Consider the following 25228-nt stretch of genomic DNA (forward strand, 5'->3'; position numbering starts at 1 on the left):
AAAAATATTGCTAAGACCAATGTCAAAGAGCTGACTGCTATGTTTTCTTCTAGGATTTTTATGGTTTCAGATCTTACATTCAAGTCTTTAATCCATTTTGAATGTATTTTTGCATATGGTGTAAGATAGTGGTCCATTTCATTCTTTTGCATGTGGCTGTCCAGTTTTCCCAATACCATTTATTGAAGAAACTGTCTTTTCCCCATTGTATATTCTTGCCTCCTTTGTCATAGATTAATTGACTATACATGCAAGGGTTTGTTTCTGGGCTCTCTCTTCCAGTCCATTGATCTACATATCTGTTTTTGTGCCAGTAACATGATGTTTTGATTACTATAGCTTTGTAGTATAGTTTGAAATCAGGGAGCATGATACCTCCAGATTTGTTCTTCTTTCTCAAGATTGCTTTGGCTATTTGGGGTCTTTTGTAGCTCCATACAAATTTTAAGATTCTTTGTTCTAGTTCTGTGAAAAATGCCATTGGTATTTTGATGGGGATTGCACTGAATTTGTAGATTGCTTTAGGTAGTATGGACATTTTATGAATATTAATTCTTCCAATCCATGAGCATAGTGTATCTTTCCATTTATTTGTGTTGTCTTCAATTTCTTTCATCAATCTCTCATAGTTTTCAGAGTACAAGTATTTTACCTCCTTGGTTAAATTTATTCCTAGGTATTTTATTCTTTTTGATGGAATTGTAAATGAGATTGTTTTCTTAATTTCTCTTTCTGATAGCTCATTATTAGTGTATAGAAACACAACTGATTTCTCTATATTAGTTTTGCATCCTGAAACTTTACTGAATTCATTTATTAGTTCTAATAGCTTTTTGGTGGAGTCTTTAGGGCTTTCTATACATAGTGCCATGTCATCTGCAAATAGTGACAGTTTTACTCTCCCTTTCTGATTTGAATGCCTTTTTTTTTTTCCTGCCTAATTGCTGTGGCTAGGACTTCCAATACTTTGCTGAACAAAAGTGGCAAGAGTAGGCATCCTTTTCTTGTTTCTAATCTTAGCGGAAAAGCTTTCAACTGTTCACTGTTGAGTATGATGTCAGCTGTGGGTTTGTCATATGTGGTCTTTATTATGTGGAGGGACCTTTCTTCAATACCCACTTTGTTAAGAGTTTTTATCATAAACTGATATTGAATTTTGTTAAATGCTTTTTCTGCATCTATTCAGTTGCTTAGATGATTTTTGTCCTTTGTTTTATTATGTAGCTTATCACGTTGATTGTTTTGCAGATGTTGAACCATCTTTGCATCCCTGGAATAAATCCCACTTGATCATGGTGTATGATCCTTTTAATGTATTCTTGTATTTGATTTACTAATATTTTGTAGAGGATTTTTACATCTACGTTCATCAGTGATATTTGCCTGTAATTCTCCTTTTCTGGGTTGCCCTTGTCTGGTTTTTATCAGGGTAATTGGCCTCAAGGAATGAGTTAGGAAGCATCCCCTCCTCTTCAATTTTTGGAAGGGTTTTAGGAAGACAGGCATTAAATCTTCTTTAAATGTTTGGTAGATTTCACCTATAAACCTATCTAGTCCTGGACTCTTATTTTTTGAGAGTTTTTAAATTACTGATTCAATCTCATTACTTGTAATCGATCTATTCAGATTTTCCATTTCTTCCTGATTCTGTCATGGAAGGTCGTGTGTTTCTAGGAATTTATCCATTTCTTCTAGGTTTTCCTTTGTGTCAGCAGATAATTTTTCATAGTAGTCTCTTATGATCCTTTGTATTTCTGTGGTGTCAGCCGTAACTTCTCCTCTTTCATTTCTGGTTTTATGTATTTGGGTCCTCTCTTTTTTTTTCTTGATGAATCTGGCTGAAGATTTATTGATTTTGTTTATCTTTTCAAATGACCAGCTTTTAGTTTCATTGATCTTTTCTATTGTCTTTTTTTTTTTTTTGCTGAGGAAGATTAGCCCTGAACTAACATCTATGCCAACTTTCCTCTACTTTAGTGTGGGTCACAGCCACAGTGTGGTTGACAAGTGATGTAGGTCTGTGCCCGGGACCCAAACCCATGAACCCCGGCCACCAAAGCAGAATGCGCCAAACTCAACCACTACACCATGGGGCCAGCCCCTTTTCTATTGTCTTTTTAATCTCTATTTCATTTATTTCCTCTCTGATTTTTATTATTTCTTTCCTTATATTGATTTGGGGTTTTGTTTGTTTTTCTTTATCTAGTTCATTTAGGGGTAATGTTAGATTGTTTATTTGAGATTTTTTTTTGTTTCTTGAGGTAGACCTGTATTGCTATAAACTTCTCTCTTAGTACCACTTTTGCTGTATCCCATAGATTTTGGTATGTTGTATTTTCATTTGTCTTCAGGTATTTTTTGATTTCTTCATTGACCCAGTAGTTGTTCAGTTGCATTTTGTTAAATCTCCACATATTTGTGGCTTTTCCAGTTTTCTTCTTGTAGTTGATTTCTAGTTTCATACTCTTGTGGTCAGAAAAGATGCTTGGTATTATTTCAATCTTCTTAAAGTAATTGAGACTTGTTTTGTGGCCTAATATGTGATCTATCCTGGAGAATGTTCCATGTGCACTTGCAAAGAATGTGTATTCTGCAGTTTTGGGATGGAATTTTCTTTATATATCTCTTAACCCCTTCTGGTGTAATGTGTCATTTAAGGCCAATATTTCCTTATTGATGTTATGTTTGGATGATCTATCCATTGATGCAAGTGGATTAGAGTCCCCTACTATTATTGTATCCCTGTCAATTTCTCCCTTTATGTCTGTTGCTTTATATATTGCTTTATATATATAGGTGGTCCTATTATATATTGCTTTATATATTTAGGTGGTCCTATGTTAAGTGCATAAATTTATTCACAAATACTATACCCTTTTCTTAGAGTTAACCCTTTATCATTATATAATGTCTTTGTCTTTTGTTGCAGTCTTTATTTTAAAGTCTGTTTTGTCTGATATGAGTATTGCTATCCCAGCTTTCTTTTCATTTCTATTTGCATGGCTTATCTTTTTCCATCCCTTCATTTTCTTTTCTTTTTTTTTTTCGTGATGAAGATCAGCCCTGAGCTAACATCCATACCAATCCTCCTCTTTTTGCTGAGGAAGACTGGCCCTGAGCTAACATCTATTGCCAATCCTCCTCCTTTTTTTCCCTTTTTCTCCCCAAAGCCCCAGTAGATAGTTGTATGTCATAGTTGCACATCCTTCTTAGTTTCTGTATGTGGGATGCCGCCTCAGCATGGCCGGACAAGCGGTGCGTAAGTGTGCGCCCAGGATCCGAACCCAGGCTGCCAGTAGCGGAGTGCACACACTTAACTGCTAAGCCGTGGGGCCGGCCTCCCATCCCTTCATTTTCAGTCTGTGTGTGTCTCGAGATCTGAAGTGAGTCTCATAGGCAGCATGTAGATTGGTCTTGTTTTTTATCCATTCAGCCACCCTCTGTCTTTTGATTTGAGCATTTAGTCCATTTATATTTAAAGAAATTATTGATAGGAATGTATTTATTGCCATCTTGTTAATTGTTTTCCAATTGTTCTTGTAGCTTTTCTCTCTTCCTTTCTTCTTCTCTTGCTCTCTTCCCTTGTGGTTTGATGGTTTTCTTTAGTGTTATGTTTGGGTTCTTTTCCCTTTAGTTTTTGAGTATCTATTATAAGTTTTTGGTTTGTGGTTACCATGAGATTCATATATACTGACCTATATATATAGGTCTATTTTAAGCTGATAGTTGCTTAAGTTTGAACACATTCTAAAAGCACTACAATTTTACTACCCCCCTCCACGTTTTATTTTTTTGCATCATACTTTACAATTTTTTATTTTTGTGTATGCCTTAACTACTTATTGTAGTTATAGCTGATTTTACTGCTTTAGTCCTTTAACCTTCATATTAGCTTTTTTTAAGTGGCTGATCCACTGCCTTTACTATATATTTAACAATGAGATTTTTTTCTTTCATATATTGTCTTATTTCTAGTTATGGCCTTTGCTTTTTCACTTAAAGAAGACCTTTTAACATTTCTTGTAAGGCCAGTTTAGTGGTGATGAACTCCTTTACGTTTTGCTTGTCTGGAAAACTCTTAACACTCTTCCAATTCTGAATGATAGGCTTGCTGGGTAGACTATTCTTGGTTGTACTTTTTTCCTTTTGGCACTTCAACTATATCCTGCCACTCCCTTCTGGCCTGCAAAGTTTCTGTTGAAAAACCAGCCTATAGCCTTATGGAGGTTCCTTTATATGTGACTAGTTGTTTTTCTCTTCCAGCCTTTAAAATTCTCTCTTTATCTTTACTTTCACCAATTTAAATATAATGTTTTGGTGTGAATCTCTTTGTGTTCATCTTGCTTGGGACTCTCTGTGCTTCCTGGACCTGGATGCCTGTTTCCTTCTTCAGGTTAGGGAAGTTTTCAGCCATTAGTTCTTTGAACAAGTTTTCTGCCCCCCTTTCTCTCCTCCTTCTGGGACACCTATAATGCAAACGTTAGTATGCTTGACGTTCTCTCAGAGGTCCCTTTGTTTTAAATCCTTATTGTTTTAAATTCTTGCTTCTTTCTGCTGTTCTGGTTGGGTGATTTCCACTATTCTGTCTTTCAGGTCACTGATGTGTTCTTTGTATCATTTAATCTGCTGTTGATTTCCTCTAGTGTATTTTTCATTTCAGCTATTGTATTCTTCAGCTATGATTGGTTCTTTCTTATATTTTCTAATACTTCGTTGAAGTTCTCACTGTGTTCTTCCAATCTTCTCCTGAGTTTGGTAAGCATCTTTACAACCATTACTTTGAACTCTTTATGAAGTAAATTACTTATCTCCATTTCATTACTGTTTTTTTCTGGGGTTTTATCTTATTCTTTCACTGGAATGTATTCCTCTATCTCTTCATACTTTTTTTGACTTTCTGTGTTTGTTTCTATGAATTAGGCAAAACATCTACCTCTCCTGGTCTTGAGGGAGTGGCCAAGTGGCCTTGTAGGAGCATCCTCTGTGTAGAATGTGTGTGCTGGGAAGCTTTGGAAGGCTGGCTGGAGCTGGAGTGGGTACAAGCTAGGTGGGTCCTGGGACACTCCATGCCAGGGCTGACCTTGCAGGACAGCTGGAGCAGGTCCACATCAGGGGGTCCCAGCACACACTGTACTGGGGCTGCTGTGGTGGGGCAGCTGAAGCTGGAGCAAGTGCAGTTCAGAGGGTCCCAAGGCATGCGACACTGGGGCCACCGTGGTGAGACAGCAGGAGCTACAGCAGGCACAGTTGGGGGGGGCACCCAGGGTGTGCCACACCAGGGCTACCTTGGGGGGATGGATGGAGCTGGTATGGACCAGGGGCCCAGGGTGCACTAGGGCAGCCTTGGCAAGCTAGCTAGAATGCCTGGACCATGCTCCTGCTTGCACAATCAAGGTGCAAGGAGAACACAAAAATGGCACTCACCAGTGCCTCCAACCCCAGAGAGAGTTCTAGCAGTTCCCTGACTGTTTGGCAAACACTGTAGGGTTAGTAAATGGATCTCCTTCACATATAGTCCAGGTGCCTTTTAAACCACTGTTTTTTTGCTGTACCCCAGGGCAAGTGACACTGAACACAGGCCCTTCAGTGAAGGGTGGAAGCAAAGCTGTACTGGGCTAAGATGGTATAATAATAATTATAACAATGTCTTTTCAGATTTGTAATATTAATATATGTAATATGTATAACAATAATACCACAAAAAGGAGGAAAAGGATATAGAGCTATATAGGAATAATGTTTCTATATCTCACTGGAATTAAGCCAGCAAAAAATCTGAAACTGTTTAATTTAAATGTCTATGATAAGCCCTAGAATAAACACTAAAAAAAACTTTTTAAAAATTGAAAAAATATCATTAATAGAATTTAAATTCTTCATTAGAAAATATTCACTTAACATTAAAGAAAGCAATAAAGAAGAAATAGAAGAATAAAGAAGAGAAGAGGCATATAGAAAACAAAAAGTAAAATGGCATACATGAATTTAACTATATTAATAACGTTAAATGTGAATAGATGACACTTATCAAAAGACAGAGATTATCAGAAAAGATTTTTTAAAAAACAAACAAACCAAGATCCACCTGTATGCTATCTATAGGAGACACACTTTAGATTCAAAGATACAAATAGATGGAAATAAAAGGAAGGGGAAAAATATCAAGGAAAACCAACCACAAGAAAGCTGGTGTGGCTATACCATTATCAAACAAAATAGACTTTTTAAAAATAGACTTTTAAAATGTTACTAGAGATATAGAGGGACATTTTACAATAATAAAAAGTCAATTCATCTGGAAGATATAACATTTATATACATATATGCACCTAACACCAGAGTACTAAAATACCTGAAACAATAAATGACAGAAATGAAGGCAAAAAATAAATAATTCAACAATAGCTGGAGACTTCAATACTCCAGTTTCAATAATGGATAGAACAACTAGGCAGAAGACCAACAAGGAAATAGAAGACTTGAATGACACCATAAACCAACTAGACTGAACAGATATATAGAGAATATTCAACATTCTTCTCAAGTGCATGTAAAACACTCTCCAAGATAGACCATATGCTAGAGCATAGAACGAATCCCAATAAGTTTAAAAGACTAGAAATAATACAAAGTATGTTCTCTGATCACAATGAAATGAAATTAGAAATCAGTAACAGAAAAACTTTGGGAAATTCACAAATCTGTAGAAATTAAACAACACAGACCTAAACAACCAATAGGTCAAGAAGAAAGCAAAAGAGAAATCAGGAAATACTTTGAGATAAATGAAAATGAAGTCATAACATATGAAAATTATGAGATGTAGCTAAAGTAGTGCTTAGAGGGAAAGGTATAGCTATAAATGCCTATACTAGGAAGAAAGATCTCAAATAAATAACCTAAACTTCCACCCTAAGAAAATGGAAAAAAAAGAAGAACAAATTAAAACTGAAGCAGAATGAAGGAAATAATACAGATTAGAGTAGAAATTAAAGAAATAGAATATTGAAAAATAATATAGAAAATTAATGAAGCCAAAAGCTGGTTCCTTTCCCCTTGCCAGAAGCTCAGGGGATTTTTCTGATATTTACTGTGAAAATCTGGTCAAGCTCCTGAAACTGCCTAGGAGAGAGTTTGGAAGATGGTGACATAAGAGAATTCTGTACTCACATCCTCCCACAGACACAACAAATCTACAACTACCTGTGGAACAATTTCCTCTGAAAGATCTGGAAACTGGATAAAAAGAACCCCCACAACAAGGGACAACACTGACGGGCAAAAGAGGCAGAAATACAGCTCCACTGAGGGAAAAAACACATCCTAGCTGTGTCGCTTCACAGTCGGGAGTGATCTCAAAGATACTGAGCTTTTCCTGGAGGGGTGGGAATCTCCGTGGGGGACCTATGCCACAATAAGCATCCCAGCCCTTAGATTCAGCAGAACCAAGATGAGATCCCATAATACCTGGCTTTGCTGGCTTTGAAAACCAATGCGGAAGATGTCCAGAAAAACTACAGAACTTCAGAAAAAGAAAAACCTTCTCTTAAAGGGCCCATGCACAGATTCACCCAATCCAGAAACCAAACAAAAACACCAGAAAAAAAAGTGCATAATCCATTGGTAAAAGAGACTCACTTACTAAGGTCAGAGGACATCTCAGAAAGGCAGGAGGCGGCCCATTTTGGGGCCCATCCCCCGCCCCAGGGACAGAGACACTGGCGGCAGCCATTATCGTGAGCTGGTTCAGTCAGGCTGACACAGACAAGGGCAGCCGCCACTGGATTCCTTCCTCTAGCCTGTTAGCACATGGGTCTGTCCCGCCCAGCAGAGCTGCTTAGGCAATCAAGCACAGCCAAGCAGCAAGCAGTCTGCCCCAAGGACTGGCTCCATTCACCAGCAAGCCTGTGGTGAACTTCTAGGTTGGCATAGGTGGGGTGTGTGGGACCTCTGCGGTGGGGAGTGTGGGTCCCCATCAGTGAGGCATGTGTAGGGGTCTGCATTGGCAGGGCATGCAGGCCCACAGCAGACTTGTGCTGCTGGCCATCACAAACAGCCACACAGGGATCTTCCCTGCCTTCCAATGCCTGAAACGATTATGTGCTGCCACGCCTGGGGCTGGCTTCACCCTTCTGTGCTCCTGGGAGGGGCAACAACAGTTGCATGTTTCAGGAAGCCACACTGGAGTGCTGCAGCAATTGTGAGCCCCTGAACCTAGCAACCAACCACAGTGGGGGCCTGACTCACTTAACAGCAAAACAGCAGCAGTTACATGCTATTAGACCTCACAGTCAGCCGTGCTGGGGCTTGCACCAACCAATAAAGTGACAGTAGCAGCCACATGTGGCTGAGTTTTACAACCAGCTGGTCTGGCGGCCCACCTAGCCAACCCATGTGCCTGCAGCAATAGCAATCCCATCACAACAGAAGGGCAAACATAGCCCACACAGGGGGCACACCATGAACACTTGGCATGGGTGACAAGAGAGGAGGACACTGCTGGGCTCCATAAGGCGTCTCTTACATAAGGCCACATTTCCAAGATCAGCAGATGTGGCTAATCTACCTAATATGTAAACACATGTACAGAGAAGTAGGCAAATTGAGGAGGCAAAGGATTATGTTCTAAATAAAAGAACAGGACAGATCCTCAGAAAAAGAACTAAATGAAACAGAGATAAACAATCTAACCGATAAAGTACACAAACTAATAGTCATAAGGAACCATCCCTGATATTGGGAGAAGAATAGAACACAGTGAGAACTTCAATAAAGAATTGGAAAATACAAAAAGAACCAATCAGAACTAAAGAATACAATAATGGAAATGAAAAATTCACTAGAGGGAATCAACAGCAGAGTAGATGACACAGAAGAATGAATCAACAATCTGGATGAAAGAGTAGAGGAAATCACCCAAATTGAACAGAAAAAAGAAAAAAGAATTAAAAAGAACAAGGACAGTCTAAGGGACCTCTGGGACAACACTAAACATACTAGCATCCATATTATAGGTGTCCCAGAAAGAGAAGAGAGAGACAAAGGGGCAGAGAACCTATTTAAAGAAATAATAGCTGAAAACTTCTCTAACCTGAGGAAGGAAATGGACATTCAGGTACAGGAAGTGCAGAGAGCACCAAACGATGAATCCAAAGAGGCCCACACCAAGACACATTACAACTAAAATATCAAGAATTAAAGAAAGAATCGTAAAACCTGTAAGAGAAAACAAGTTACATACAAATGAAAGCCCATAAGGCTATCAGCTGACTTCTGAGCAAAAACTTTACAGGCTGGAAGGGAGTGGCATAATATATTCAAAGTGCTGAAAGTAAAAAACCTACAATGAAGAATACACAATCCAGCAAGGTTATCATTCAGAATGGAAGGAGAGATAAAGAGATTTCCAGACAAACAAAAACTAAAGGAGTTCATCACCACTAAACCGGCCTTACAGGAAATGTGAAAGGGACTTATCAAAGTGGAAAATAAAAGACCACACATAGGAATAAGAAAATTATCTAAGAAAAAACATCACTGGTAAAGGAAAATATACAGTCAATAGTGGATCAACACATAAAGCTAGTATGAAGGTCAAAAGACAAAAATATTAAAATTATCTATTTCCATAATGAGAGGTTAAGGGATACACAGAAATAAAAGAAGTAAAATACGATACCAAAACAAAACGTTGGGGGCAGGGCAACCCAGTGGCATAGTGGTTGAGTTTGCACGCTCCAATTTGGCGGCCCAGGGTTTCACAGGTTTGGATCCCAGGCACAGACCTAAACACTACTTATCAAGCCATGCTATGGCAGGCATCCCACATATAAAGTAGAGGAAGATGGGCACAGACGTTAGCCCAGGGCCAATCTTCCTCAACAAAAGGAGGGGGTTGGCAACAGATGTTAGCTGAGGGCTAATCTTCCTCACACACACAAAAAATGTGGGGTGGGGAGTAAAAGTGTAAGACTTTTAGTAAGAGGTCAAATTTAAGAGACCATCAACTTAACATAGATTGCTATATACATAGGTTATTATATATGAACCTCATGGTAATCACAAACCAAAACCATATAATAAATACACAAAAAAATAAAGAGAAAGGAACCCAAACATAACACTAAAGAAAGCCATCAAATTACAAGAGAAGAGAGCAAGAGAAGAAGAAAGGAACAGAGAAAAACTACAAAAACATCCAGAAAAAAAGTAACAAAATGGCAATAAGTACATACTTACCTATTTCTATTTTAAATGTAAATGGACTAAATGCTCCAATCAAAAAGACAGAGGGGTGGCTGAATGGATTAAAAAAACAAGACCCACATATATGCTGCATATAAGAGACACACTTTAGACCTAAAGACACTCAGAAAGTAAAGGGATGGAAAAAGATAAGCCATGCAAATGAAAACAAAACAAAGCTGGGGTAGCAGTACCTGTATCAGACAAAATAGTCTTTTAAAAAAACTGTAACAAGAGACAAAGAAGAGGATTACATAATGATAAAAGGAACAACCCAACAAAAGGACGTAACACTTGTAAATATCTATGCACCCAACATAGGAGCACCTAAATATGTAAAGCAATTATTAACAGACATAAAGGGAGAAATTGACAGCAACTCAATAATAGTAGGGGACTTTAACACTCCACTTACATCAATGGAAAGATCATCCAAAAAGAAGACCAATAAGGAAATATTGGCCTTAAGTAACATATTAGACCAGATGGGGTTAAGAGATATATACAGAAAATTTCACCCAAAAACTGCAGAATACACATTCTTTGCAAGTGCACATGGAACATTCTCCAGGATAAATCACATATTAGGCCACAAAACAAGTCTCAATTAATTTAAGAAGATCGAAACAATACCACAACAGTATGAAACTAGAAATCAACTACAAGAAGAAAACTGGAAAAGCCACAAGTATGTGGAGATTAAACAAAACGCAACTGAACAACTACTGGGTCAATGAAGAAATCAAAAAATACCTGAAGACAAATGAAAATACAACATACCAAAATCTATGGGATACAGCAAAAGTGGTACTAAGAGGGAAGTTTATAGCAATACAAGTCTACCTCAAAAAAAAAAAATCTCAAATAAACAATCTAACATTACCTCTAAATGAACTAGAAAAAGAAGAACAAAGACCAAAATCAGTATAAGGAAGGAAATAATAAAAATCAGAGAGGAAATAAATGAAATAGGGACTAAGAAGACAACAGAAAAGATCAATGAAACTAAAACCTGGTTCTCTGAAAAGATAAACAAAATTGATAAATCTTTAGCCAGACTCATCAACAAAAAAAGAGAGGGCCCAAATAAATAAAATCAGAAATGAAAGAGGAGGGCCGGCCCCATGGCTTAGCGGTTAAGTGCACACGCTCCGCTACTGGGAGCCCGGGTTCGGATCCCGGGCGCGGCACCGATGCACTGCTTGTCCAGCCATGCTAAGGCCACGTCCCACATACAGCAACTAGAAGGATATGCAACTGTGACATACAACTATCTACTGGGGCTTTGGGGAAAAAAAAAAGGAGGAGGATTGGCAATAGATGTTAGCTCAGAGCCGGTCTTCCTCAGCAAAAAGAGGAGGATTAGCATGGATGTTAGCTCAGGGCTGATCTTCCTCACAAAAACAAAAAGAAAAGAAAAGAAATGAAAGAGGAGAAGTTACAGCTGACACCATAGAAATACAAAGGATCATAAGAGACTACTATGAACCATTATATACTAACAAGTTGGAAAACCTAGAAGAAATGGATAAATTCCTAGAAACACACAACCTTTTGTGATGGAATCAGGAAAAAATAGAATATCTGAATAGACTGATTACAAGGAATGAAATTGAATCACTAATTTAAAAACTCAAAAAATAAGAGTCCAGGACTAGATGGGTTTATAGGTGAATTCTACCAAACATTCAAAGATTTAATACCTATCCTCCAAAAACTCTTCCAAAAAATTGAACAGGAGGGGATGCTTCCTGCCTCAATCTATGAAGCAACCATTACCCTGATACCAAAACCAGACAAGGATAACACTAAAAGGAAAATTACAAGTCAATATCACTGATGTATATAGACACAAAAATCCTCTACAAAATATTAGTAAATCAAATATGACAATACATTAAAAGGATCATATACCACGATAAAGTGGGATTTAATCCCAGGGATTCAAGAATGGTTCAATATCCACAAATCAGCCAATGCGATACTAACAAAATGAAGAATAAAAATCACATGATCATCTCAATAGACACAGAGAAAGCTTTCGACAAGCTACAGCATCTATTCGTGATAAAAACTCTGAATAAAATGGGTATAGAAGAAAAGTACCTCAACATAATTGAGGCCATATATGACAAGCCCACAGCTAACATAATACTCAACAGTGAAAAATTGAAAGCTATCCCTTTAAGAAAAGGAAGCAGACAAGGATGCCCACTTTCACCATTCTTATTTAATATTGTACTGGAAGTCCTACCCAAAGCAATCAGGCAAGAAAAGCAAATAAAAGGGATCCAAATTGGAGAGGAAGAAGTAAAACTATCACTATTTGCAGATGACATGATTTTAAATATAGAAAACCCTAAAGAATCCATCAAAAATGTATTAGAAATAATAAATGAACACAGTAAAGCTGCAGAGTACAAAATCAACATACAAAAGTCCATTGTGTTTCTATACACTAACAACAAAACAGCAGAAAGAGAAATTAAGAATACAATCCCATTTACAATCACAACAACAAAAAAAAGATACCTAGGAATAAATTACACCAAAGAGGTGAAAGACCTGTACACTGAAACTATAACAAATTGAAGAAGACAAACAAATGGAAAGATATTCTGTGCTCATGGATTGGAAGAATTAACATAGTTAAAACGTTCATACTACCTAAAGCAATCTACAGATTCAATGCAATCCCTATTAAAGTTCCAATGACATTTTTCATGAAAATAAAACAAAGAATTCTAAAATTAATATGGAAAAACAAAAGACCCCAAATAGCCAAAGCAATCCTGAGAAAAAAGAACAAAGCTAGAGGCATCACATTCCCTGATTTCAAAGTATACTACAAAGCTACAGTAATCAAAACACCATGAGACTGGCACAAACACACAGGTCAATGGAACAGAATTAAGAGTCCAGAAATAAACCCATGCATCTATGGACAGCTAATTTTCGACAAAGGAGTCAAGAACACACAATGGAGACACAAAAGTCTCTTCAATAAATGGTGCTGGGAAAACTGGACAGCCTCATGCAAAAGAATGAAAGTAGACCACTATCTTACACCATACACAAAAATTAACTCAAAATGGATTAAAGACTTGAATGTAATACTTGAAACCATAAAAGAAAATAAAAAGCAGTATGCTCTTTGACATCGGTCTTAGCAGTGTCTTTTTGAATACCATATCTCACCAGGCAACGTAAACAAAAGAAAAAACAAACAAATGGGACTATATCAAACTAAAAATCTTCTGCACAGCAAAGGAAACCATCAACAAAACAAAAAGCACAACTTGCCAACTGGGAGAAGATATTTGCAAATCATATATCCAACAAAGGGTTAATATCCAAAATATATAAAGCACTCATACAACTCAATAACAAAAAAACAACCCAATTAAAAAATGGGCAGAGGATATGAACAGACATTTTTCCAAAGAAGATATGCAGATGGCCAACAGGTACATGAAAGGATATTCAACATCACTAATTATCAGGGAAATGCAAATCAAAACTACAATGAGATATCACCTCACATCTGTCAGAATGGCTATAATTAACAAGACAAGAAATAACAAGTGTTGGAGAGGATGTGGAGAAAAGGGAACTCTCACACACTGCTGGTGGGAATGTAAACTGGTGCAGCCGCTATGGAAAACAGTATGGAGATTCCTCAGAAAATTAAGAATAGAACTACCACACAATCCAGCTATTCCATTTCTGGGTATTTATCCAAAGAACACAAAAACACTAATTGAAAAAGATATATGCACCCCTATGTTCATTGCAGCATTATTCACAATAGCCAAGACAGGGAAACAACCTAAGTGCCCATCAACAGGTGAATGGATAAAAAAGATGTGGTACATACATACAATGGAATACTAATGAGCCATAAAAAAAAGATAAAATATTGCTATTTGGGACACACGGATAGAACTTGAGGGTATTATGCTAAACAAAATAAGTCAGACAAAGAAAGCCAAATGCCATATGTTTTCATTCATAAATGGAAGATAAAAACAACAACAACAACAAACAAACACATAGATACAGAGAATAGATTGGTGGTTACCATGGGGGAAGGAGGGTGGATGAGGGCAAAAGGGGTAAAGAGGCACATTTGTATGGTGATGGATAGCAATTAGACTTTTGGTGGTGAACACGATGTAGTCTATACAGAAGTAGAAACATAATGATATGTACACCTGAAATTTATATAATGTTACAAACCAATGTTACCTCAATAAAAAAAAAATCTATAGTAACATAAAGCATGTCAGCAGTTGCTTGAGGTCAGGTTTGGGGAGAACTGACTGGGATGGGATACAAGAAACCTTTTGAGGTGGTCAAAATGTTCTGTATCTTGACTCTGGTGATGGTCCCATGAGTGCATAAATTTGTCACAACTCATCTAACTGTATAATTACCATGGGTGCATTTTATTGTATGTAAACTAAGCCTCAATAAAGTTGATTTTTAAAAAGTTAATCATTCTTGAAATTAATCAAGGATGGAAAAAGGGATGGATTGATGAATAAATATATGATTAAGCAAATTTAGTAACATATTAGAATCTAGGTGGTACTCTTCATAAAATGTCTTCAATTTCTTCGTATGTTTAAAATTTTCATCATAAATGGTTGGAAAAAATTAAAATTTCTAAATTGTACATTAAAAATAAAATCTGAACAGTCAATAGAAAGGGAGAAGATAGAGAAACAGAAGTCTAGTTTTAACCAATAGAACAAGGTCCCTTCACAGGGTAGGAAGCTTTTCTCACTCAATTGCTTTTTCCCCACTGCTGCCAGAATTATCTTTCTAAAATTTAGATCCAAGTATATTACTTCCATGGCTAGAAACCTTCCAAACAACATACAAACTCTTGAGCAGAGACACCGGAAGATTTTCCCATGTGGTTCCAATTTATATATCCAACTTCATAGTCTAAATCTGCCATGTACTATATTCTTGTTACCTATTCTTCACTATTTTGGTTTATTTAAAGTTCTCCAAACACCTCTAAACACTTTTGGCTTTTGTTCATGTTACATTCCCTCTCTTCTCCACCTTGAAACACCTACTTCAAAGCCTAGCTCACTTTGCACTTCTTCTAGAAACCTTCACCAGTTTCCCAAAGCAAAAGCAATCATTCCCTCTTCTGTGCTTCCACCACAATTTGTCCATATCTCTACTCCAGTTCTTATCGCAATATATTATAGTTGTTATTTCTATGTCTGGCTTCCAGGCCAAATATAAGCTCCTGAGAACAATGTATATGTATTATTTATTTTTGCATCACCAAAATCTTGCTAGGTGTCTGAATGTGATAAAGAAATTTTTGTTGAATCAATGAATGAGTAAATAAATGACTAAAGAAATTATGAGGTGAACCTATAAGTTTACTAAAATAATGTTTTGCATAAGAAATTCTATTAACTTTAATTGAAACATTTATTTTATAGAATAAAAAGATCCTAATTTTAAAAAGCAATTCAAAAAGCATTAATGAAAAACAGAATTACCACTTACCTCTGTGTATTCATCAAAAGTATGATCTTCTGCCTGAAAAGTTTCTATCAGCTCATCTGCAGTCCCATCAAGGAGCCAACTATATTTTGCAACTGAAAATTAATAATCTAATTTAAATCTCAATGACACCCTTTAAAAAAGATAAAGTGCTTTTTTTATATGGTCATGGAATGGAGTAGTCTATTCAATTAAATATTATTAATAAAGTATTGACATATGTTAATAAGAATAGATAGCATAAAATAAAACAGACAACAAGCAAACCAGGTTAAACACAGATATTTTAAAATAAAGATAATAGGGTATATAATAATCTTAAAATAACTTAGAGGTACAGATAAGCCAGTTAATAAAAGGTTTGGGTTAACAGAATGTCAAATAACTATTTATTTATCCTGACCACATACACACTTGAGGAGACTATAAAATTGAGCTGCAAGCTCTTCAAAATTATTCTTAGAAATTACCTTGCTTTCACCCTCAATTTGGCTTTCTCCTTATTCCAACATCTCTTCTTTCTACTTTTTGGCTTTATCACCCTGCTCCAGTTAACATTCACCCTTTGGACCAGACAACAGAATTCAAGTTTCTTGGGTTTGATCCTTGACTCTGCCAAAAATCATGCCTATGCTCACTTCTGGCTCTCTCTGCTCTTTCATGACAGCCCCCAGACAATCAATTATCTGACCAAATTCTAGTACAAATAAAATTACACTCTTTTATGGTAAAAAAAGGTATAATATTATATATGTCATATATACCGTATGTCTCATGATGTTTTCTTGCACCTTCTAAGTTTTGATGTACTGCCACCTTCAGCGTATTAAGAGCCCACTGTAACACGTGTTCAGGAAGTTCTGTGTCAAGATTTACAGTTGTTGAAGTTCCTGATAGCCAAGAGGGTATTGTTTGGACATTCTAACATAAATAAAAATGACAATTTATGAAATAATTATCTGTGCAATTGGTCTATATGTAGGTCTTATACTATATTTTTAAATATTTTTTTCAGATTTCAATGGGCCAAGGAAAGATAACTTGATGAAAAATAATGATTTAAAATTGTATAGTTTGTAGTCTAATATAAAACTTAAGTTGGGTTATTTTTCTATCATTCAACAAATATTTATTGAGCAACTATAATGTCAAAGTGATTATACTAGAACGCTCTAGAAAGAGCTAATATGAGTTGGATCTTGTCCTTAAGAAGCTCACGACTCAGCAGGGAAGATGAGACACGCATAAAAATATCAATTTATAACTACAATAAAAGTTCTAATGAGAAAAATGTCATCTCCAGCCAGGAGATTTTCTCAAAGAGAAAGTATTTTTTAATTTAAAATAACTTGGAGGGGCCGGCTCCGTGGCTTGGCGGTTAAGTGCGCGCACTCTGATGCTGGTGGCCTGGGTTCGGATCCCGGGCGAGCCCCAGGGCACCGCTTCTCCGTCCAACGCGGGGCCGAGTCCCACGTGCAGCAACTAGAAGGATGTGAACCTGTGACATACTATCTACTGGGGCTTTGGGGGGAAAAAAATGAATAAATAAAATCTTTAAAATAACTTGGAGGATGGAAATAAAACAAAAAGTTATAGCATTTTATTTACATATACACTTTATAGAGCTCCAACTCAATTTTAAAATTCTGAAAAAGAGCTATATAAAGAAGCCCAGTGGATAAGGATAAAGTAATACCTGCAGAGCTTCAGCTATTCGCTCTACCAAACCCAAAACAACATCTTCCAAATCTTGAAAGGTAGGATAAAATTCCATTTTATCATCATCAAACGTCAATTCCATCTTAAATATTGGCAGCCCTTGTTGATCTTCTTGGTCAAAGAGTTTTACAAATCCTTCTACAGTTCTCTTTAAGAGATCCTTTAGCTGCATGACGTCATAAATTACTATTACATTAGAAAATACAAATTTCACTTTTAACTAAAATCTGTGAACTGTCATCTATAATTAAGTCATTCTATCAATCCATTTAGTCCTGAAAATTATCCTCATTCAAATAATCATAGTTGTCTTAAGGGGATAAAGCTAGAAAGGAGATCATGTATATTAATTACAATGTCACATACTAGATATTAAATATATATATATATATTATCCTTTTAAAGATACAGTGCAACATTCACAGAATCTTTGCAGATCTTTACCACAAGGGAAAGTTTTTGTTCAAAACTATTTTTCTAGAATTGTATTTCTACAACAGTAAAATTTGAGGAGCCCATAAATATAATTGCACAAAATTAATATTCTCTTTGTGTTTGTCATTTAAAGATGATCAATAACATTTCTAACCAAGATTTTACTGAGAACAAAATGTCAATCAACTTGAAATTTCATAAGTTCAAAAATATGTTTACTAGGATAGTTCTTTTATTAATATATTCCAATAAAGCTATAGATAATTAGCTTATAGCTTTTAAGCATGAGCCCAATAATTCCTCATAACATTAACACGTACTTCTAGACTTTCCTCTCATTTTAGATTGCTTCAGAAACGGAGCATTTTTCTGCTAACTTTATTTAAATAAAATTATAGCAAGAAGGTTTTTCTTAATTTATTTCAAAATAGTTAGCACTATGTCTAAATAGAATTTTATTTAAAATACTAAACTAATTTTAATAACATTATCATTTAAAATATAAAAAATGTATTTACCTGATTTGACATAAGCGTAGAGACACAGTTATAAAATGCATCCAATTTTTCAGATTTAATGCCTTCTAGTGCCTCCTTCTTGGTAAAGAGACTTATAACCTTTGGATACCATGTGTTCATTATCTTCTCTTCTGCCTTTCTAGCTTGTATTGATAGGTCATCTTTCAGTGATTCACAATCAATTGGGCCTTTAGCTCTATTTATGAGAAAAATAAAAATGACCTAAAGCAACTGATAGATATTTGTCTTGATACACAATTGTTGAAACAAGAAAGAAAAATTAAAAAAATTTTTTAATCTAAAGAAAAGTTCTGAAGATTTATCAACCAGTTTTAAAACTTATACAGTCAAAAATATAAAGACTCAAGCAGGAAATATTCAAATTTTAAACGTTAATTAATAAGTATGGGATTTTACCTAATTCCTGTTAAGTCCAGCAAAACTGTATTGGCAAATGTCTTATAACCAAGGTCCAGTAACATTCTCATAGTTGGATGAACAATGTGCAAATTAGCTAATATTTGATTTCTTGTCTGCAGATAGCTAGAATGCCAAGGATTAGAATAATCCAGGCCTCTGAAAAAGCAAAATACCATATTAAACAAGATTCAAACAATACACTCTAAATTCTAAGAAATAATATTTATAACATGAAATTAGTATTAAAGTGAAAAGACTGGGGATTGAGAAGAGGGAAATGTGGCCAGCAATGGGAGCCTTAGGAGATATGCATGTAATAAAAATACATCAAGATCTTGAAAATGATCTTCAGAGAGATCATTTGTGGGTAAGGCAAGCTGATGGGCCAGGCATGAGTGCCCTGCTAACTTCCACTGTGTTCTGGCTCAGTTACCCTGGGTAGAGATAAATGAACTTAGTCCTTAGGATTGGGGAGAAGGGATGGAAAAATCTGTCTGGCATACACTGAAGCTTACCTAAGGCCAAGTTGAGCTATACAGCCATAAAGGTTCCCCTAACTGTGTAAGCAACAACTAGACAAGTACAGTGTAGAGGATACCTTTGGGGACAAAAACATTAGTACTATTTTTTTAGATTTGTTCAAAATAACTTTAAGCTTCACAACTGTAGATGTGAATGTAAGATCACAACTGTAGATGTGAATGTAAGATTAGTTTATTTTCCATCTGTTACCAAAACCTAGATGCAGTACTGTTTTTAAAATAATTTACTTACACAGGGGATTCGGGTAAAGGGCCACCTTCATCTTCAAGCCATTTAACTGGAGGTTTCACAAGAACACTCTGCACTAAAACATATATATGTATTAATTAATACTTCTTGAAAAATCCTTGCAAGACCTACTGAAATCAAAGGTTCTAACTTTTGATAATGGATAGTATAGTTTACTGTGTATTAAAATGAGTATAAGAAAAATTTCTTTATTGAAAACAAAATCAAGCTCTTAGTACTATTTTGGCCTTACTTTGGAGGTAAATTCAGATACAGTAAAGCTTCAATAAGTTCTCAGTTTTTCAAATTCTATCTACTCAACGGTCACTGACGTGGCCACTAAAGAAAATTTATTCCAGACTTACCAAAAAAAAAAGAGAGAGAGAGAAGGCTCAAATAAATAAAATCAGAAATGAAAGTGGGGAAATTACAACAGACACTACAGAAATACAAAGGTTATAAGAGAATACTATGAAAAGCTATATGCCAAGAAATTGGATAATCTAGAAGAAATGGATAAATTCTTAGAATCATACAACCTTCCAAAACTGAATCAAGAAGAAATAGAGAATCTGAATAGACCGATCACTAGTAAGGAGATCCAAACAGTAATCAAAAACCTCCCCCAAAAAAAACAAAAGTCCAGGACTAGACAGCTTCCCTAGTGAATTCTACCAAACATTCAAAGAAGACTTAATACTTATCCTTCTCAAACTCTTCCAAAAAATTGAAGAGGAGGAGATGCTTCCTAACTCATTGTATGAGGCCAACATTACCCTGATATCAAAACCAGACAAGGATAACAGAAAAAAGGAAAATTACAGGCCACTATCACTGATGAACATAGACACAAAAATCCTCAACAAAATACTAGCAAATTGAATACAATAATACATTAAAAAGAGTATATACCATAACAAATGAGATTTATTTCAGGGATGCAAAGATGGTTCAACATTTACAAATCCATCAAGATGATACAATGCATTACAAAATGAAGAATAAAAATCACATGAACATCTCAACAGACATAGCGAAAGCATTCGACAAGATACAGCATCAATTTATGATAAAAACTCTGAATAAAATGGGTATAGAAGAAAAGGACGTCAACATAATAAAGGCCATATATGACAAACCCACAGCTAACATCATTCTCAATGGAGAAAAATGGAAAGCTATCTCTCTAAGAACAGGAACTAGACAAGGATGCCCACTTTTGCCACTCTTATTTAACATAGTAGTAGAAGTCCTAGCCAGAGCAATCAGGCAAGAAAAAGAAATAAAAGGGATCCAAATTGGAAGAAGTGAAACTGTCACTATTTGCAGATGACATGTTTTTATATGTAGAAAACCCTAAAGAATCCACCAAAAAAGTATTAGAAATGATAAACGAATACAGTAAAGTTGCAGGGTACAAAATAGACATACAAAAATCCATTGTGTTTCTATACACTAACAACAAAATAGCAGAAAGAGAAATTAAGAATACAATTCCATTTACAATTGCAATGAAAAAAAAATAAAACACCTAGGAATAAATTACACCAAAGAGGTGGAAGACCTGTACACTGAAAACCATAAGAAATTGAAGAAGACAAACAAGTGGAAAGATATTCTGTGCTCATGGATTGGAAGAATTAACACAGTTAAAATGTCCATACTTCCTAAAGCAATCTACAGATTCAATGCAATCCCTATCACAGTCCCAAAGACATTTTTCACAGAAATAGAATAAAGAATCCTAAAATTTATATGGAAAAATAAAAGACCACAAATAGCCAAAGCAATCCTGAGAAAAAAGAACACAGCTGGAGGCATCACACTCCCTGATTTCAAAATGTCCTACAAAGCTATAGTAATCAAAACAGCAAAAAGAGGGGGATCAGCAACATATGTTAGCTCAGGGCTAATCTTCCCCAAACACACACACAAAAAAAGATGAAATCTTGCCATTTTTGACAACATGGATGGAGCTTGAGGGTATTATGCTAAGTGAAATAAGTCAGACGTCAAATACCGTACAATTTCACTCATAAGTGGAAGACAAAAACAAGAACAACAAACACATAGCTACAGCGATTAGATTGGTGGTTACCAGAGGGGTGGGAGGAAGGTGCAAGGGGTGACAGGGCACATGTGTACGATGAGGATGGTAATTAGTCTTTAGGTGGTGAACACGGTGTAGTCTACACAGAAATTGAAAGATAATGATGTACACCTGAAATTTATATAATGTTATAAACCAGTGTTACCTCAATAAAAAATAAATTAATTTTAAAAAAAGATTAAACTCCTAATAAATCTCCCCAACTACATTAATATTTTATTATAATCTTGTAAATAGTATAGCTACAACGGTAAAGATAAAGTGAAAAATCAAAAAGCTATTAGCTAATAAGCACATAAAAAATTACAAAAAGTGCCCTTAAATTACAAAGAGTTTGACTAGATTATAGGCTCAAATTAAAAACTTGAAATAAAAATAATATTTAAGAAATACATGTAGTTAACTATATAATGTTTGTTATTTATTATTCATATTTCTACTTTTGATTGGGAGGGTCGTGGGAGCAAAGGTAAAAGAAGCTTAGCATGTGTTAAATACTACTTACCCAAATGTCTCTTCATGCTTTTTTCAAAGTCACTTGACACCTCATCTATGAGACTTTCAAGGAGTTCTTCTCTTTTTTTGCCTTTCTTTAGGGACTCAGGTATCAGCATTAACATATGATCCAGCCATTCCTGCTGAATAGGTACTATAGGACTACTTTCTACACATTTCTTCAAATAAATATAGTTGAGCTGACAACATAATACGAAAAAATTAAACGTTCCAAATGGTGTAGCATTTCAACATAACTCCTGAGCTGTCTTCTCAAGACAACATTTTTTCAGAATAAAAATATTCTGAAAAATAACATGTTTTCAGAATAAAAACATTTTACCCAAAAGTACAATCTACAAAGAAACCATTTTATATTTTTCTTTATTTATGATGAGTTCTCACCAAATTAATGTTCTTAGTATACTTTTCATTTTCTCAAGGCAAAACAAAGATCCTTTGTCTAACTTACTATTCTTTCATTCAACAAATATTCATTAATTCTACAAATATTCAGACATTGTTCCAAATACTGAGGAGATAATAGTAAACAAAATAGACAAAGCCCCTACTCTCTTGGAGGTTATCTTCTGGTACAATAGCAGTATAATATAATTTCATAAATTCTCCCATAACAATGAGTAGTCTGACAAAAACAGACATGAACAAATGGAAAGACAATACTTGATCTGGTAAAGACATTTTAACATCCTGAAAATTTCAGTTTGTCTCAAAATTAATTTAATGCAATACCAATAAAATGCAATAACCATAAAAGTATCTACACACATTTTTATAGAACCAGACAAGTTGAGCCTAAAGTTCATGTGGAAAAATAAACATGCAAGAACAGCCAAGAAACCCCTGAGAAACAAAATCTACAAGAGAGGCCTAGCCCTAGGAGACACTAAAACTATAAAGTCTCTCTAATTAGCACAGTGTAGTACAGATGGATGAATACACAGACCAGTGGAAAAAAACAGAAAGTCCAGAAATAGATTCAGTACATAGGAAAATTTAACATATGATAAATGTGGCATCTCAAATCACTGGAGTAAAGATGAAAGTTTTAATAAATAATTCTGGGACAACTGATTAGCCATCTGGAAAAAGATAAATTTAGTCCATACCTTTTACCATTCACAAGAATAAATTCCAAATAGATCAGGAATTTAAATTAAACAATAAAACTATACAAAGACTAGAAAAAAATGGATAAATTTTCCTATAAATTGAGGTAGGGAAAAACTTTCTATGATTCAAATTCCAGATACAAAAAGGAAAAAAATGATTGACAAATTCCGACTACATAAAGATAATGTTTGCATGGCAAAAAAAAGTCATAATAAAAAGGTCAAAAGACAACTGACAATCTGGAAGATAATAGTTGCAACATATATCTCAAATTGTAAAGAATGCTTAAAAATTTAGGGGATGGATGAACTTTGAGGACATTGTGCTAAACGAAATAAGCCAATGACAAAGAAACAGATACTGTATGATTCCACTTATATGAGGTATTTAGAGTAGTCAAATTCATAGAAACAGAAAATAGAATGTCAGTTGCCAGGGACTGGGGGGAGAGGGAAATGGGGAGGTGGTGTTTAATGAGTACAGAGTTTCAGTTTTGCAAGATGAAAAAGTTCTGGAGATTGGTTGCACAACAATTTGAAAATACCACTAAACTGTACACCTAAAAATGGTTAAGATGGGGCCGGCCTGGTGGCATAGCAGTTAAGTTCGTGCACTGTGCTTCAGCAGCCCAGGGTTTGTGGGTTCGGATCCCAGGCGTGGACCAACGCACCGCTTGTCAAGCCATGCTGTAGTGGCATCCCACATAAAGTAGAGGAAGATGGGCACGGATGTTAGCTCAGGGCCAATCTTCCTCAGCAAAAAGAGGAGGATTGGCAACGGATGTTAGCTCAGGGCTAGTCTTCCTCACACACTCAGACACAAAAAATGGTTAAGATGGTAAATTTTGTTATGTGTATTTTACTATAATTTTTAAAACTTAGAGGAAAATAAGACCAGAAACCCAATAGAAAAATGGGCAGAAGATATGAATCAACATTTCACAATGAAAATATTATTAAAGTGGCCCTTAAACATATGAAAAGATGTTTAATTTCACTCATAATTAGAGAAAGCAAATTTAAACTATCCTGAGATATCATTTGTCACCTATCAGACTGACAAAAAATAAAAAATATGAGCCCCACATTCTGTGGTGAGACTATGGGGAAGCAAGCACTCTCATAAATTGTGAGTAGGAATGCAAATTGGCACTACCGTTTTGGGGAGAAATTTCACAATATCTAAGAAAACTACATATTGACCTAGAAGTCCCACTTTTAGAAATTGAAAATACACCTCCAACAGTGTGAAAACACACGTACACAAGGTTATTCATTGCAGCAAAATACTGGAAGCATTTGAGAGTGCCTGAATAAATTATTATACATCCACACATTGATGTGCTGTGCAGCGATAAAAAAGAATAAGGAAGTCAAATCAATACCTTAAACTTACATAATGCTATACATCAATTATATCTCAATAAAGCTGGAAAAAAAGAATGAAGAAGATCTCTATGAACTAATATGAAGTGATTCTAGGATATATTGTTAAGTTAAACAAAACACAAAAGAATATTTATAGTATGGTGCATTTTGTGTAAGATAAAACGGAAATAAGAAAATATATCTGTTCTTTTATGAAAAATTAAACGCAGAAAGGATAAACCAGAAATTAATGAAATTGGTTATATAAAGGGAGTGGGTTTGGGGCCGACCCGGGGGCATAGTGGTTAAGTTCGCACCTCCGCTTTGGCGGCCTTGGGTTCGCAGGTTCGGATTCTGGGCGCAGACCAACACACCACTTGTCAAGCCATGCTGTGGCAGCATCCCATATAAAGTAGAGGAAGATGGGCATGGATGTTAGCCCAGGGCCAATCTTCCTCAGCAAAAAGAGGACGATTGGC

The 25228-nt window shown here is 35.6% G+C and overlaps 1 protein-coding gene across 1 annotated transcript in view; it reads right to left on the reverse strand.

Annotated features, from left to right (window-relative positions):
• DNAH12 (dynein axonemal heavy chain 12) overlaps nucleotides 1–25228 on the reverse strand; it is a 203106-nt gene that overhangs the window by 164101 nt on the left and 13777 nt on the right. The window contains exons 5-11 of the mRNA XM_058561687.1: nucleotides 22259–22448; nucleotides 19647–19719; nucleotides 18870–19028; nucleotides 18453–18648; nucleotides 17477–17665; nucleotides 16545–16701; nucleotides 15784–15875 (exon numbers count right to left, since the gene is read on the reverse strand). Of these exons, the coding sequence (XP_058417670.1) occupies nucleotides 15784–15875; nucleotides 16545–16701; nucleotides 17477–17665; nucleotides 18453–18648; nucleotides 18870–19028; nucleotides 19647–19719; nucleotides 22259–22448 (1056 nt within the window). The remainder of the gene's footprint in view (nucleotides 1–15783; nucleotides 15876–16544; nucleotides 16702–17476; nucleotides 17666–18452; nucleotides 18649–18869; nucleotides 19029–19646; nucleotides 19720–22258; nucleotides 22449–25228) is intronic.

The sequence above is a fragment of the Diceros bicornis genome, chromosome 2 (genome assembly GCF_020826845.1).
Source record: "Diceros bicornis minor isolate mBicDic1 chromosome 2, mDicBic1.mat.cur, whole genome shotgun sequence".
Classification (NCBI taxonomy): Eukaryota; Metazoa; Chordata; class Mammalia; order Perissodactyla; family Rhinocerotidae; genus Diceros; species Diceros bicornis.